Source organism: Perognathus longimembris, chromosome 5, assembly GCF_023159225.1.
Source record: "Perognathus longimembris pacificus isolate PPM17 chromosome 5, ASM2315922v1, whole genome shotgun sequence".
Taxonomy (NCBI): domain Eukaryota; kingdom Metazoa; phylum Chordata; class Mammalia; order Rodentia; family Heteromyidae; genus Perognathus; species Perognathus longimembris.
Window position 1 is genome coordinate 67701874 of NC_063165.1, and position 13725 is coordinate 67715598.

A 13725-nucleotide genomic window follows, 5' to 3' on the forward strand; every position below is an offset into this window, starting at 1 on the left:
CAGAATTTAGAGTTAAATGACCTTGGCTGTGTAGACTATGCCTTTAATGAAAAGAAAGAGATTTAAGCACTTCTTTTTGTAATTTTTGTAATTCCATTTTTACTTCTTTATTACAGATATATACATACATATATACACATGCATATGTACACACACACACACACACACACATTTATGTCTGCCCAAGAAAAATGGCCCCTTCCCCTTTGTTTTCCCTCCATGCACACGTGGCCCTCCCTAGAAGTCCCTGCCTAGCACCCATAACCTAGGTAGCTGGCACTCCTTGGGGTAATGGGGGGGTTCCCAGGCTCTGAGGCCACTTCCATATCTTCTGTGGCCACACTTCCTCCCTGCCCTCCCCATATATAATCAATCTCCATCATTAGTTCCCTCCTTTGTGCACTATCTCTTGTTTGACCTGTAGGTTCAGTTCTTATAGTAAACTTTCTCCTTTGCCTGAACAACCACGTGGAGGGCTCCTTTCTCCAAACCTTACTTAAGGATGCCAAAACCCTGGGAAGGGATAGTGTCAGGAGTTGCTGGACCCCCTCATCTCTCTCTTTCTGAGGGTTAGTCCTTCCCCTGGCCCCCCTCCAGAGACCTGAACTGCTAAAGGAGCCCCATGCCAGACCTCTCTTCTTTACCATTGCTGGCTGTACACTTATTACACTGTCCCTTGTTTCCTGCCTATTTCTGGTGAGTGACTTCTATTTACAGCTCCCTCTGTTTCCCCCCTGCCCATCACACTAGAGGGGGCCCCTTACTCCTTTTGGCCTACTTTCTACATCCTCACCAGACTCCTAATTAAGGACACCATAAAACCAAAACACCTTATTTTTAATTGTGATAGTTTCTGCCAATGCAATGGTAAATAGTCAGAGGACAGGCTTTCTTTGCTCTCCTCACTTGTCCTTTTATGTCTGTCTGCCTCCTGTTTCCTTCTGTCAACTTTCACTCCTGTGCCTGCCACAGAATTGGTGGGCATAAACCTTCCAGACATCTCCCTTTTCCTTCTCTCCCTTCCTCCCTCTCTCCCTCTCTCCTTCCCTCTTTCTCACTCCTACTTGTACCCTTGAGACTGAGATTCAGGCTAGATTTGGGGACTCCCTCTAGGTTCCCTCTGGAAGGCTAGCCTTTCTGAGTTTAAACTCTCTTAGCTAAAACTGTCTCTGCCTCTCTCTCTATTTCTCCTTGAGTGTGCCCCTTCCTTTTTGTTTGTCTACTTTTTGTCTACTTGTCTGTTTGCTTACTTAACAAAGCTCCGCCAAGTTTTCTTACCCCCATGACTTGTTAAAAAATTCACCATCTTGGCTACATGGTGGGTTTTCATGCAATCCCTACCCTTCTAGCTAGTTCAAAGGTCAATTTGTATGCTAATAGTCTCTTTACCAAAATTGTTTTAAAGGTTTTCTGGTAATCAAGACTTAACTGGCTCCACAGGCCAAAAGAAAAAGAAGTGCAGTTTGAAACTCAAACCACATGCAGTTCTAAGGTAACCAAAAGACTTAGTGGCTCCAAGGGCAGTTTGAAACGCAAATCACAAAGAAGCTTATCTGAGTTGGGTGTGAACAAACATGTCTAATGTCTGTTTCCCAAGGATGTAGGACACTGTGGATGCAGAGCTGACAGTGGTTTTAGTCTTAACTAGTAGCATCCTAAAGTGCTATATATTCAGTTAAGCAACTGCTTTTTCAAAACTCTCATCTACTGTTGGGTTTTTTTGGTCATTGGAGCTTTTATCCTCTGCAGCATTTAGTCAGATCCCAGAGGGATAAATAACCTACAAGTATTTATTGGTCAAACTAAACTTTTGTTTTTAACAAGTTCCAGGTAAGCCTTGATTAAAAACTGTTTTTATTGATCCAGTTGCTTCAATTGAAAAATAAAAAGGGCCTCCCTGGTTTTGACTCTCATTTGATCTGTCAATCACCTGCCTCTCCAACATGTGACATGCCATCCCAGCATTGGGCAAATGGGACATCATCCCAGCAAAGAGCAGACACCCCTGGGACAAAGCTTGTACTGGCAATGAAAGTCCATCCAGAGGCAGTTTGAAAAACTGTGCAGATGAGAGGGAATGGTTTCAGATTCTAAATGAAGTCGCTTTCTGCTTGCTCTTTCAAAACTAACCAGAGCTGGGAGATCAAAAGAAAATAGTTAATAAGCATGCCTGTCTAATGTTCATACCTGTCTACCTTCTCACTGGACAGGAACCAGTAGTATTCAATTTCAGTGGGTTAATGAAGAGTTACAAACAAGGTTTGTGGTAGAGAAAAATAACATACATGATAAATATTCTTGAAACAATGTCATATTTGAAGAAAATAGCACTGTCACATGGAAGAGAAGATTCTCTAGGGACATATAGCTGCCTTCAAAGTCAGAGGGGGCTGGGCGCTGTTGGCTCATGCCTATAATTATAGCTATTCAGGAGGCTGAGATCTGAGGATTGCAGTTCCAAGCCAGCCTGGGCAGGAAAGCAAAACTTTTATCTACAATTAATCACCAGAAAACCAGAAGTAGCTCTGTGCTTCAAAGTGGAAGAACACTAGCCTTGAGCAGAAGAGCTCAGGGTCAGTGCCCAGGCCCTGAGTTTAAGCCCTACAACTACCACCACCAACAAAAAAAGTCAGAGAGGTTGATGTGATGAAAGGCAACTTAGACTTATTTCCCAGGGTAAAACTAGTTGAAAACAACCCCAACAGGAGGCAGCCATCCACTCACAGAGCAGCCTTCAGCAACCAGTAATGTGAAAACTACTTAGCTTGATGAGCTCGCTGAGTGTTTTTCCATCCTGACTTCATTTCCAATACATCTCATTCTCCCCTGAAAAATTTACAAGAAGGAAACACAGAATTGCTACCCACATTAGAAGAATTAAAACAGTGACACTAGAAATGTAAATTTACACTGTGATGGTTGACACAGAGGTCCAAGGTCAAAAGAAACTGGCCCCACTACTGCAAAATATGTAAAAATTCGGAAAGTTCCTCAGCAATCCTGAGCTTCTAATGAACTTCCAAGAAGGATCAAATTTGTGATTAATGGAGTACAGTTTGAAAAGTAAGGATGGTACTTCTGTGTTGTTGCAAGCATTAAATAGAGTGAAGTTCCAGAGTAGAATAGTGCACAGAATTTAAGGGAATATCCCCAAACTAAAGTAATTATTTAAAGTAATGTTTGTAAAAATCAAATCTAGTACCAAAATAAGTTAAATAAAAGTATTTAAAATGTTAATACAAATAAGAACAGTAACAGTGGCATGCCAAGTGATATTGCACTTGAAGGCAAAAGAAAAATCTGTATTGGTTATCCTACCATCAAGGTTTATTTACCATTGATGTTTTTCATTAATTTTGAATTTTTTAATATTGCTTTAAAAATGAGGGAGGAGGTAACAAGTTGGATAAGTAATGTACTTGCCTTACATATGAAACCGTAACCCCTCTGTACTTCACTTTGACAATAAAGAAGAAAAAGAAATATTTACCTTGAGAAATGAGGTTTTGTTTTTGTTTTCTTTTCTTCTTCTTCTTTTTTATTTTTTTGGCCAGTCCTGGGGTTTGGACTCAGGGCCTGAACACTGTCCCCGGCTTCTTTCTGCTCAAGGCTACCACTTGAGCCACAGCGCCACTTCTGGCCTTCCTACGTATGTGGTGCTGAGGAATCAAACCCAGGGCTTCATGTATAGGAGGCAAGCCCTCTTGCCACTAGGCTATATTCCCAGTCCCTGTTTTTGTTTTCTTTTTTCTTTTACTCTCCTGTAAAGTTTGTGTCCCAGTCAAGAATATCACTCTCTTCACCCTTTTACTGGTCCTGAATGCTTAGCAGAGTGCTTGGACATATTAAACTTACAGTTACCACTTAGGACCACTGTAACATTCTGTGGGAAAATAATATTTCAAAGATTAAGGAGTAGAATCCATATTTCAAAAGCTGCAAAAAATGCAAGAACATCTTCTTAAACCATTTGCTTTGTCTTCCAAAGAACAGAAGCAATTAGACTCTCGTGTGTGTCATAACAACACAATCCAGAAAGCATTTACACTAGCTCCTACTCAAAGGCACCTAAAGGGAACCTCACGAAACTGATCTTATAACTATAACTGTAACTATATATGTATATATAATTATGTGTAGTTATAGTTATATAGTTATACATAGAGACAGAGACTGTTTATAAAACCATACATATATATATATATATGTACTCTCTCTCTATATATCACTCTATATATGTATATGAATAAAGGAAACCTTCACGTGGTTGTTCAGGTAGAGGAGAAAGTTTATTATAACAATTGAACCTGCCAGACCTCAGAAAATGGAGGCGTGCAGAGGGGCAATTTAGAGCAGGGAGAAAGGCTATGTAGGGAGTGAGTGGGGAGGAGGTATGCCCACAGCAAAGGGCAGGAGAAGGTGTGGCCATGGCAGATCCTCAGATGTGGAAGTGACCAATCGCAGAGCCTGGGAGACCTCCCACTGCCCCCAGGTGCGGCAGTTACCTAGATTACAGCCATTTTTCCTGGGTGGGCCTAACAAACACCTGTAGTGTTGTATTGCCTTTAAGATGGTCTCCAATCTGAAAACAGTTGTCTGGATCTGCTAGCTATTTTTCTTTGATTGTATTGTATCTGTATGTGGTTTGTAGACTTTCTGAGGATTAGGACATTGAAATTAGCAACCTAATCCCTCTGGACTGGGATGAAAGCCCAATAAACAGTTGGTGTTTAGTAAATACTTATTAACAGATTCTGAGCATACTTTATTCTTTCTAGAAATGAGATTTTAGGCCTCACCTGTTTATTTAACTATTATTTCTTTGTCCAAGTACTCTACATGGAAATTCTAAAACGTGTTTAAAGGGACTGGGAATATGGCCTAGTGGTAAAGTACTCACCTTGTGTACATGAAGCCCTGGGTTCGATTCCTCAGCACCACATATATAGAAAAAGCCGGAAGTGGCGTTTTGGCTCAATTGGTAGAGTGCCAGCCTTGAGCAAAAAAAAGCTCAGGGACAGTGCTCAGGCCCTGAGTTCAAGCCCCAGGACTGGCAAAAAAAGCAAAGTAAAACATAAAACACATTTTAGATTTTTCTTCAATGATCGTAGCAAACAATCATTCAGAACTTCGGTATGTATATGATTATAATGCAAATCCATGTGTGCCTTCCAGTCTGGCTTCCTTTTTCTCAAACTGATTGCATTTTCTTATAAACTTGAATGATAGGGCTAGAGGCCTGGCTCAAGTGGTATAGCACCTACCTAGCAAGTGTTAAGCTTATGTGCCAAAAATGCACACCCAAGTGCCAAAAAATTAAACAAGCTGAGTGCTTGTGGTCATGCTGTACCTTTCACTTATTTTTTCAGTTCTACAGAATGACTTTTGAGAAGAATGATGAAATGAGTTCTATATTTTCTATTAACCTCGTTTCTTCTTGTGTGTGTGTTTTTAATGTCAGGTGGGCTCTTTCAAGCCTGGAGGCAGAGTGATCCTGGCCACAGAGAATGACTACTGTAAGCTCTGTGATGCCTCCTTTAGCTCCCCTGCTGTGGCTCAGGCTCATTATCAAGGGAAGAATCATGCCAAGAGGCTGAGACTGGCAGAAGCCCAGAGTAACTCATTCTCGTAGGTATTGCCATTTTCTCTGAGACCAAAGTGTTACAAGATACAGTGCCTTTAAAGAAAAAGAACAGAAATGGATCCTTTTTTAGAAATCCCATGCTTCTTAAACTTTCTTTCTTTAGAGATTCCTCAGAAGTGGGTCAAAGAAGAAACCGTAAAGAAGCAAATGAATTTAAGATGATGCCTAATAGAAGAAATATGTATACAGTACAGAATAATTCAGGTAATCTGTTTTTATATGCTTTGGGAATTTCTACATACATTCTGCAAAGGGTCTTTCTTATATTTATTTCCTTTATTAGTACTTGAGAAACTCTGAGAACTCACTGAGCAGTCATTGTTTTGTTGAACTGGTTTAGTGACTTCAGGCTGCTCTGTATTTTAGGCCTTATTTATTCCCTATTTAGTTTTTTATTTATTATTGTTTATTTTGATTTAAACCACAGTCTGTGTTTTAGGGTATCTTATCATAGTTCCTTTATGTTTCTTTTGGTACTGCATTGTAAGAATAAAGTGCTTCATTGAAAGTTGAACCACATCCAATTTCTATGTCATGAGGAAGAGATGTTTCTTATTTCTGTCAGTGCTAGGGATGAAATGGTATTGAGCATGCTAGGAAAGCACAGTATATCCCTAATCCTTATGGGGAAGATAAAATGATAGCAGTGGTTTTACTGAGCAGGAAATTTGAACTTTTTTTTTTGGTGGTGGTGGTCCTAGGGTTTGAATTCAGGAATTCCCTCTTGTGAGGTAGGCAGGTATTCTATCACAGAGCCATACCTCCAGCCCTCACAGTATTTTTATTGTTGTTACTGTTTTGTTTTTTGACTTTTAATTTTTGCCTTTCTTTTGATGCCAATAACTAGGGCTTGAGCTCTGGGCCTCACATTCTTATTTGGCTTTTGTGTTCAAAGCTAGTACTCTACCATTTGAGTCACTGCTTCACTTCTGGTTTTTTGTGTATTAATTGGAGAAAAGTATCTCATGGACTTTATTGCCCAGGCTAGCTTTGAATTACAATTGACACATTTTAGCCTCTGCATTAGCTAGGCTTATAGACCTGAGCCAACAGTATGTGACTTCTTGGCAATGTAGTGTGTGTGTGTGTGTGTGTGTGTGTGTGTGTGTGTGTGTGTGTGTGTGTGTGTGTGTGTTTGAGCATGTGTTATTCCTGGTTCTTAAATTCAAGTTACCACTGGAGCCACAGCTCTACTTGAGGCTTTTTGGTGGTTAATTAGAAATGGTGGGACAAAGGGTGAACCAATTGAGCAGTGAAACCCACTAGACACTATGTTGGAAATGAATCATACAACTTGGGGGAAGGAAAGTTGAGCGGGGGAAAAACTGGGAGAAAATAGGGAGGGGTGATACAGTTTAAAAGGAAATGTACTCATTACCTGACTTATGTAACTGCAACCCCTCTGTACATCACCTTTACAATAAAAGTTTTAAATCCAAAAATATCCCAAACCCAACAATAACCAAACAAAGACTCTCATGGATTTACTTCCCTGGTCTGGGTTGGTTTCAAACCAGAATTGTGACACCTCATCAGCCTCCTGAGTAGTTAGGATTACAGATGTGAACCCCCATTGCCTGACTCCAGTAGTAGGTTTTTTTTTTTTTGCCAGTCCTGGGCTTTGGACTCAGGGCTTGAGCACTGTCTCTGGCTTCTTTTTGCTCAAGGCTAGCACTCGGCCACTTGAGCCACAGCGCCATTTCTGGCCATTTTCTGTATATGTGGTGCTGGGGAATCGAACCCAGAGTTTCATGTATACCAGGCAAACACTCTCGCCACTAGGCCATATTCCCAGCCCCTCCAGTAGTGCTTAAAACAAGGTAGTAAATAAGAATAATCCAGGGAGTTCTTAGAAAATATAATTGCCTGAACTATTACTTAGAGGTTTCAAACAGTATATTTGAAATGGAATACAAACATATGCTTTGAAATGTTCCTTTGGTGCTTTTTGTATATAACATTAAATTAGAACCATGTATTGATAGGAGTTTGTTCTGCTTTTTTTTTTGGGCCAGTCCTGGGCCTTGGACTCAGGGCCTGAGCACTGTTCCTGGCTTCTTCCCGCTCAAGGCTAGCACTCTGCCACTTCAGCCACAGCGCCGCTTCTGGCCGTTTTCTGTATATGTGGTGCTGGGGAATCGAACCTAGGGCCTCGTGTATCCGAGGCAGTCACTCTTGCCACTAGGCTATATCCCCAGCCTCTGTTCTGCTTATTTTTAATAGAGTAGTTCTGGAGTCTCTTTTATACTTTCCCAACCTCTGTCTGCAATATAACACATGCCAGTAGAGCTATTTATGTGGACAGTAAAACAACAAAACACAACTTTAAAAGTTCATTGACAAGCAAGAGATGGTTAAGAAAAAGACCATTTAGAAAACACATTACAATGTGTTAAAAAAGTCATAACCTTAGTAAGTATAATAAATTTTATTGCAATCAGTTCAAAGACAAAGATTATTAGACTAGATAAGGAAAATCTAGGTATAATGAAGGATGTGTGAGTAGTTGTAGTACTATCAGATAAAACAAAATTTTGGGATAAAAGTAGTAGAGATTATATTCTCTGACCAGAGTATAATTTAGTGAGATGTCAGTAACAAAAATTTAAAACTAAACAATATTTTCATTTATTCAGGAACTTTTTTTAGTTTTTTCATTGTTATTATAAAGTGATGTACAGACGGCTTACATTGTTACATTTATGTGCATCAGGTAAAAAGTAAATTTATTTTTGGACAATGTCACCCTTTCCCTTTGTTTAGGATTTTTTTTTTTTGTGGCCAGTCCTGGAGCTTTAACTGAGGGCCTGAGCACTGCCCCGACTTCTTTTTGCTCTAGGCTAGCACTCTACTGCTTGAGCCATAGTGCCACTTCTGGCTTTTTCTGTTTTTGTGGTGCTGAGGAATCAAACCCAGGGCTTCATGCATGGTAGGCAAGCACTCTACCACTAAGCCACATTCCCAGCCCAGGAATTTTAAAATACTTCTAAACAATTCCTGATTCAAAGAAAAGATTATACTAGAAATTTAAAATTCTAAGAATGAAAAATTAGTGAAAATATCATTTCACCATAGCATACAGTAGAAACTTTTGAGAATAACACTGAATGTTTATTATTTTGATAAAAGTTTGATGATGTAACTTAAGTCAGTAATGTACCAAGAAGAAAATAAGTAATGTCACCACCATTTCTACAGTCATTCTAATCTTTCATGTATGGTACTTTGAAATAGAAGTGATATTGTGATGTTCTCATTCTACTTAATATTATAATCATAATTAAGGCATTTCCAATGGATTTTAACTAATGAGTACATAGTTTTTTTTCTTTTATTGTATATGTGGTTTTGGATATGGAATTCAAGGTCTTATGGGTGCTAAGCACATGCTCTACCACTAAGCTGAATCCTTGGCCCACTACATAGTTTTCCATTGCATTCATTTTCAGATTTCTCTTATAAAATTAAATAAACACTGCTGAAGTGTATGTCTTTGTTGCTAAATCTGCATAAAACCTCAGTTTCCCTTGAATAATTTTTACAAGTTGAATTTTTGGCTTATTGCATTAACATAACTATAAGAATTTAATGCTTAGGATTTAAAGTAAATTTTAGAATGTTTCCATGTTTTAGAGGCATAGCCTACTTAAGAATTTGAATTTGGCTCTATAGTCAAACACATCTAGTCAGACACATATATTGTATGATAATAGCTGGAACCCTTTTACATTTGTAGATTAAACCTATAGTTTAAGAAAATTCATTAACTTCTTCCTCTAAAATTAAGAGTACATATATAATATATACAAGTATGTATTATCAGAATGACAAATAGCAAGAATTGAAGTGTCATGACTGTATTACTTTTATATTTTACTCTATCAGGTCCGTACTTCAATCCACGTTCTCGGCAGAGAATTCCACGTGATCTGGCTATGTGCGTTACTCCCAGTGGCCAGTTTTACTGCTCAATGTGTAATGTGGGAGCTGGTGAAGAGATGGAATTCCGGCAGCACTTAGAGAGCAAACAGCATAAAAGCAAGGTGTCTGAACAGCGGTACAGGAATGAGATGGAGAATCTGGGATATGTATAGTGATTGCCATATTGAGATAGAGCAGTTTGTCCTGCCTGTGGTTTGCCTTCTGTCAACTTGCCCTGCTTTGTGATCCTTTTGATATGAGTACATTCCTCTGCTTCATGTTATATATGTAACCTGCAGTGGTACTGTGAGGTGTTGACACTTGGGGGTGGGGGGTGGGAAACCTGCTTCTTAGGTCATAATGCATTCTAAGGCCAACTGTGTTGCGCTATGTACAGCATGTGACCTTCCTGTTCTTCAGAAAGAACTTTTTATTCTTGGCCAAGCTCTGGTTTTCAGAAGCCTGATCACTTGGACTGTTTTAACAATCACATATTCTTTTGCTATTTTAGTTTTAGTACCTTTAGATCAAACACTACTTTGAGTTCTTTCTTCAGATCTCAGTCAAAACAGGTAAGTAGAGACTTTCACTTTCTAAGGCTCTGCTGGAACCATCACCACAGTGCATTGTCAGTAAGACGTATGCCCCACGCTCCATTAGGGTCCCTCCTGCCCCCCAGGATGTTGTTTCCCTGTGTCATTTCTCTCCATCCTGAAATGGAAGTTTCTAGAATTTAGACATTTTCAAAGTGATTTTGTTTTTCCAACTACTGTAACTTCATTTCCAATTATGAGTTTCACACATTTAATTGCCACCACCTCCTCCTCTACTTTTTCATGAAACCCCTAGTTGAACCAGCCTAATAAGCTTATTTTTATGCTCTAGCTGTACTATGGGTTTTCCAAGCCCAGACTTGAATATCTAATAAGTTTAAGATGGATATTTTTTTTCAATGAGCTTGGGAAATACAAAGACAAATTTGATTTTTTTTTAACTTAAAGTTATATTTTCATTGATAGTCATCTGCACTTACATGGTAGTCTGAACGGTAAGTTCATTAAGTCTCTTTCTGTCTTATTTTGGCAGATTTCAGATAATACAGTCCTTACATTTTTACATTCTTCTTTGCCCTGCTGGTTTATTGGGCTGTTCTGAAAAAATACCACTTCCTGCAATTTAATAGAGAAGTTGTTTTAAAAATGGATCAGATTTCAGCATCATCATTTCCAGTAGAAAAATACATGAATTTTGCTTTTGATCTTTATATTTTGGTTTTCTTGAAGACATTAAAAATATATTACTAGTGATTTTTAGTATCTGGTAATTATGATGGTATTATGCCATAGTATATGTCTAAATGAACTAATGAAATACTCTGAACTTTAATTAACTGCATTTTCTCTATTTACTATGTTTTAGTAAAGATTTACACTTTTGGTTAAGACTGGTGGCCATCCATGCCACATTCACCAGGAAGTTTATATTGAGCAGTATTTTTATAGTATGGTAAACATGTATGATTATTAGTGCTATCAAGTGAAAATGAAACTCCTGTGTAACCTTGAGAATTCTCTGGGCAAATGGATGGAGAGAAGGGAAATTATAATCATCATTATTTTTCACTAATACAATGGGACAGTTTTTGAGCACTCTAGACCTGTCATTAAAAATCAGTTTTGTCATTAACTTCTAGAACAGTATTAAGTTACTTTATTTTGCTAAAGCTTCATAATGAAAGGCAAAATTATTTGGTAGAAGTACAGAAGACTTAACAAATGGTCTGTTGAGATTCTATCTGGGTCTGTAATTCTTTGATAACACATTTTTTCACTGATTTTTTTAAAAAGTACATTTGTCAGTTTAGGGACATTTAGGGCTCATTTGCCAGTTGGTTACTCATTTTGCTGCTAAGTATGATTTTTGGGGGCAGATTTTAATACAGCGCTAGCCACTTAGTTCTATGATTACTTAAAAATCTCGTTTCCCTATGTAGAGGTAGAGTTTGTATGGTTGTATGTGTGTAGAGACCCTCCTCCCCCCCCCCCCCCCCCCCGTTTATGGGATACCATTTAGAGAGAATTTTACAAGACCTCTATTTTAGATAACATTAAACTATTTGAATTTACATTTTTATAACAGTGGCATCTTTCATTTTTGTTCCTCTGAAAATGACATTAATGGACATCTTCCTGCTGTTCTCCCTAATTAACGATGCCATTATATATGTTCAAAAAGCTGTGGACTTAAGGGCTTGATTTTTTTTTTTTCAGGCCTTGTATATTCAGGTTTCCAGTTTCCCAGTGCCCTTAATGGATGTTATGGATGCATAAATGCATTTTCTTTTGAAGAAAGAAGTTAGATTTATAATTGTTTATTGTTTTATTTCTTTGCACTAAAAAAGATGTATTTGTTTTATATGACACTTGAGTACCATATTGCCTACAATAACCCAATTTCTTCCTTAATTTCCAAACTCAGAAATTGATGAATAACTTCTGTGATCATTTATAGAAAGAAAAATCACAAGTCTGTATGCTGGTAGGTCGGGTTTGGGGATAGTTACTTGCTATGTTCCTTCCATGTTCTCTAGGGGAGACGGGGACAGAGGTTGCTGTGGCTGTGTGCTGTATAGACATTCTAAGCAGGAAGTTGCTGCCTTTGGTCAATGACACGTGATCTCTCTTGGTTTCATGTTGTGAAATAAGCCCTATTCTGTAATATGCTTTAAGATCTATACTCTTCCCCCTAGGAAATCATGTGTCTTGTCTGTCCTATATGCAAGAAGGGACAGAGGACTACACAAACAAAATATTTAGTAAAGAGAAAGAGATAGAAAAAGGGTAAGAAAACTAAGAAGAATTCATAATATCAAAGTCTTTTTTTTCTGTGAATATCTTTGTATATGTTGTCATTAAAAATCACTGTTGAAGGTAATTAGGAACTCTTCTAGGTATTGAGAGTGAGAGTTATGATGGAGAAGTTCCATGTTTCAATTAAAAGATAAGATTGCATATGCTTTCGAAGTGTTTTTTTTAAAGTTGAGTTGCAAAACTGAGTATTTCCATTAATCATTTGACTCCAAAATATTGGAACAAAACTTTATTGGCCCTGACTTGTGTATCATATCTTGTAACTTGTAAATATGTGCATGTTCTATCATGTTCTATATTGTTTGTGTTGCTGGTCGCTTATGCACTGAATTTTGCAATGTGAATAATTTTTCTGTACCACCCATTTTGAAAACAGGCCTTTTCACCAACTCTTCCTCACTACTTTTTCTTTAATTAATTGGTAAATTTAGAAGACAATCTAGTGTGTGTGTGCGTGTGTGTGCATGTGTGTGCTGGTACTGGGGCTTGAACTCAGAGCCTTGGTGCTGTCCCTGAGTTTTTTTGCTCAAGGGTAGTACTCTACCACTTGACGTACAGCTCTACTTCTGGCTTTTTAAAACTTAACTTTTTTTGGCAGTTAATTGGAGAGAAAATTCTCATGGACCTTCCTGTCTGGTGTAGCTTTAAACTGTGCTCTTCAGATCTCAGCCTCTTGGGTAGCTAGGATGACAAGCATAGCCACTGGTCCCCAGCTTCCCCAGCTAGGAGTTTTGAAAGAATTATGACTTTGATCATCTCCATGTCCCTGTGACCTACCAGGTTAATGGTTGTTCACCTCACTACACAAGCTGTTCTGCAGAACTATGTGCTGTAGATACCTAGCTACAGTTTGAACAGTGATAAAAGGATACATGTATGCACGCATGCACGTGCACATACCTACACACATGGACACGGACAAGACACGTGTGTATTCATTCACCGTATTATAAATTTCCCTCTGTAGATAGATTCTAAGAAATAGCAGTGGGATTTGTAATTGCTTAATTCCCATTTCACTTGAAATTGTGAACATGGTAGTTCAAGAATTGTCCTGTGGCCTAAGTGAAATGAATCTTGTTTGTGTCAGAGGAGGTATGTTACTGTTTTACACAGTGCTCTTGACTGTGCTTTAAAACTTAGGCTGGGAACACTTGCTTAGGAACTTGGAATGGCATATATATGTATGTGTATATATATATATACATATATATGTGTGTGTTTACATATTATACATATATCATGATAGAATTGTTTTAGAAATACATTAAGAAGTGTGTTTTCAGAGTA

General features: G+C 38.3%; 1 protein-coding gene across 1 annotated transcript in view; it reads left to right on the forward strand.

Annotated features, from left to right (window-relative positions):
* Positions 1-12584, forward strand: part of Zmat3 (zinc finger matrin-type 3) — a 30518-nt gene extending 17934 nt beyond the window's left edge. Inside the window, exons 3-5 of the mRNA XM_048347083.1 lie at positions 5462-5628; positions 5748-5848; positions 9530-12584. Of these exons, the coding sequence (XP_048203040.1) occupies positions 5462-5628; positions 5748-5848; positions 9530-9738 (477 nt within the window). The 3' untranslated portion in view covers positions 9739-12584. The remainder of the gene's footprint in view (positions 1-5461; positions 5629-5747; positions 5849-9529) is intronic.
* The last annotated feature ends 1141 nt before the right edge of the window (positions 12585-13725 follow it).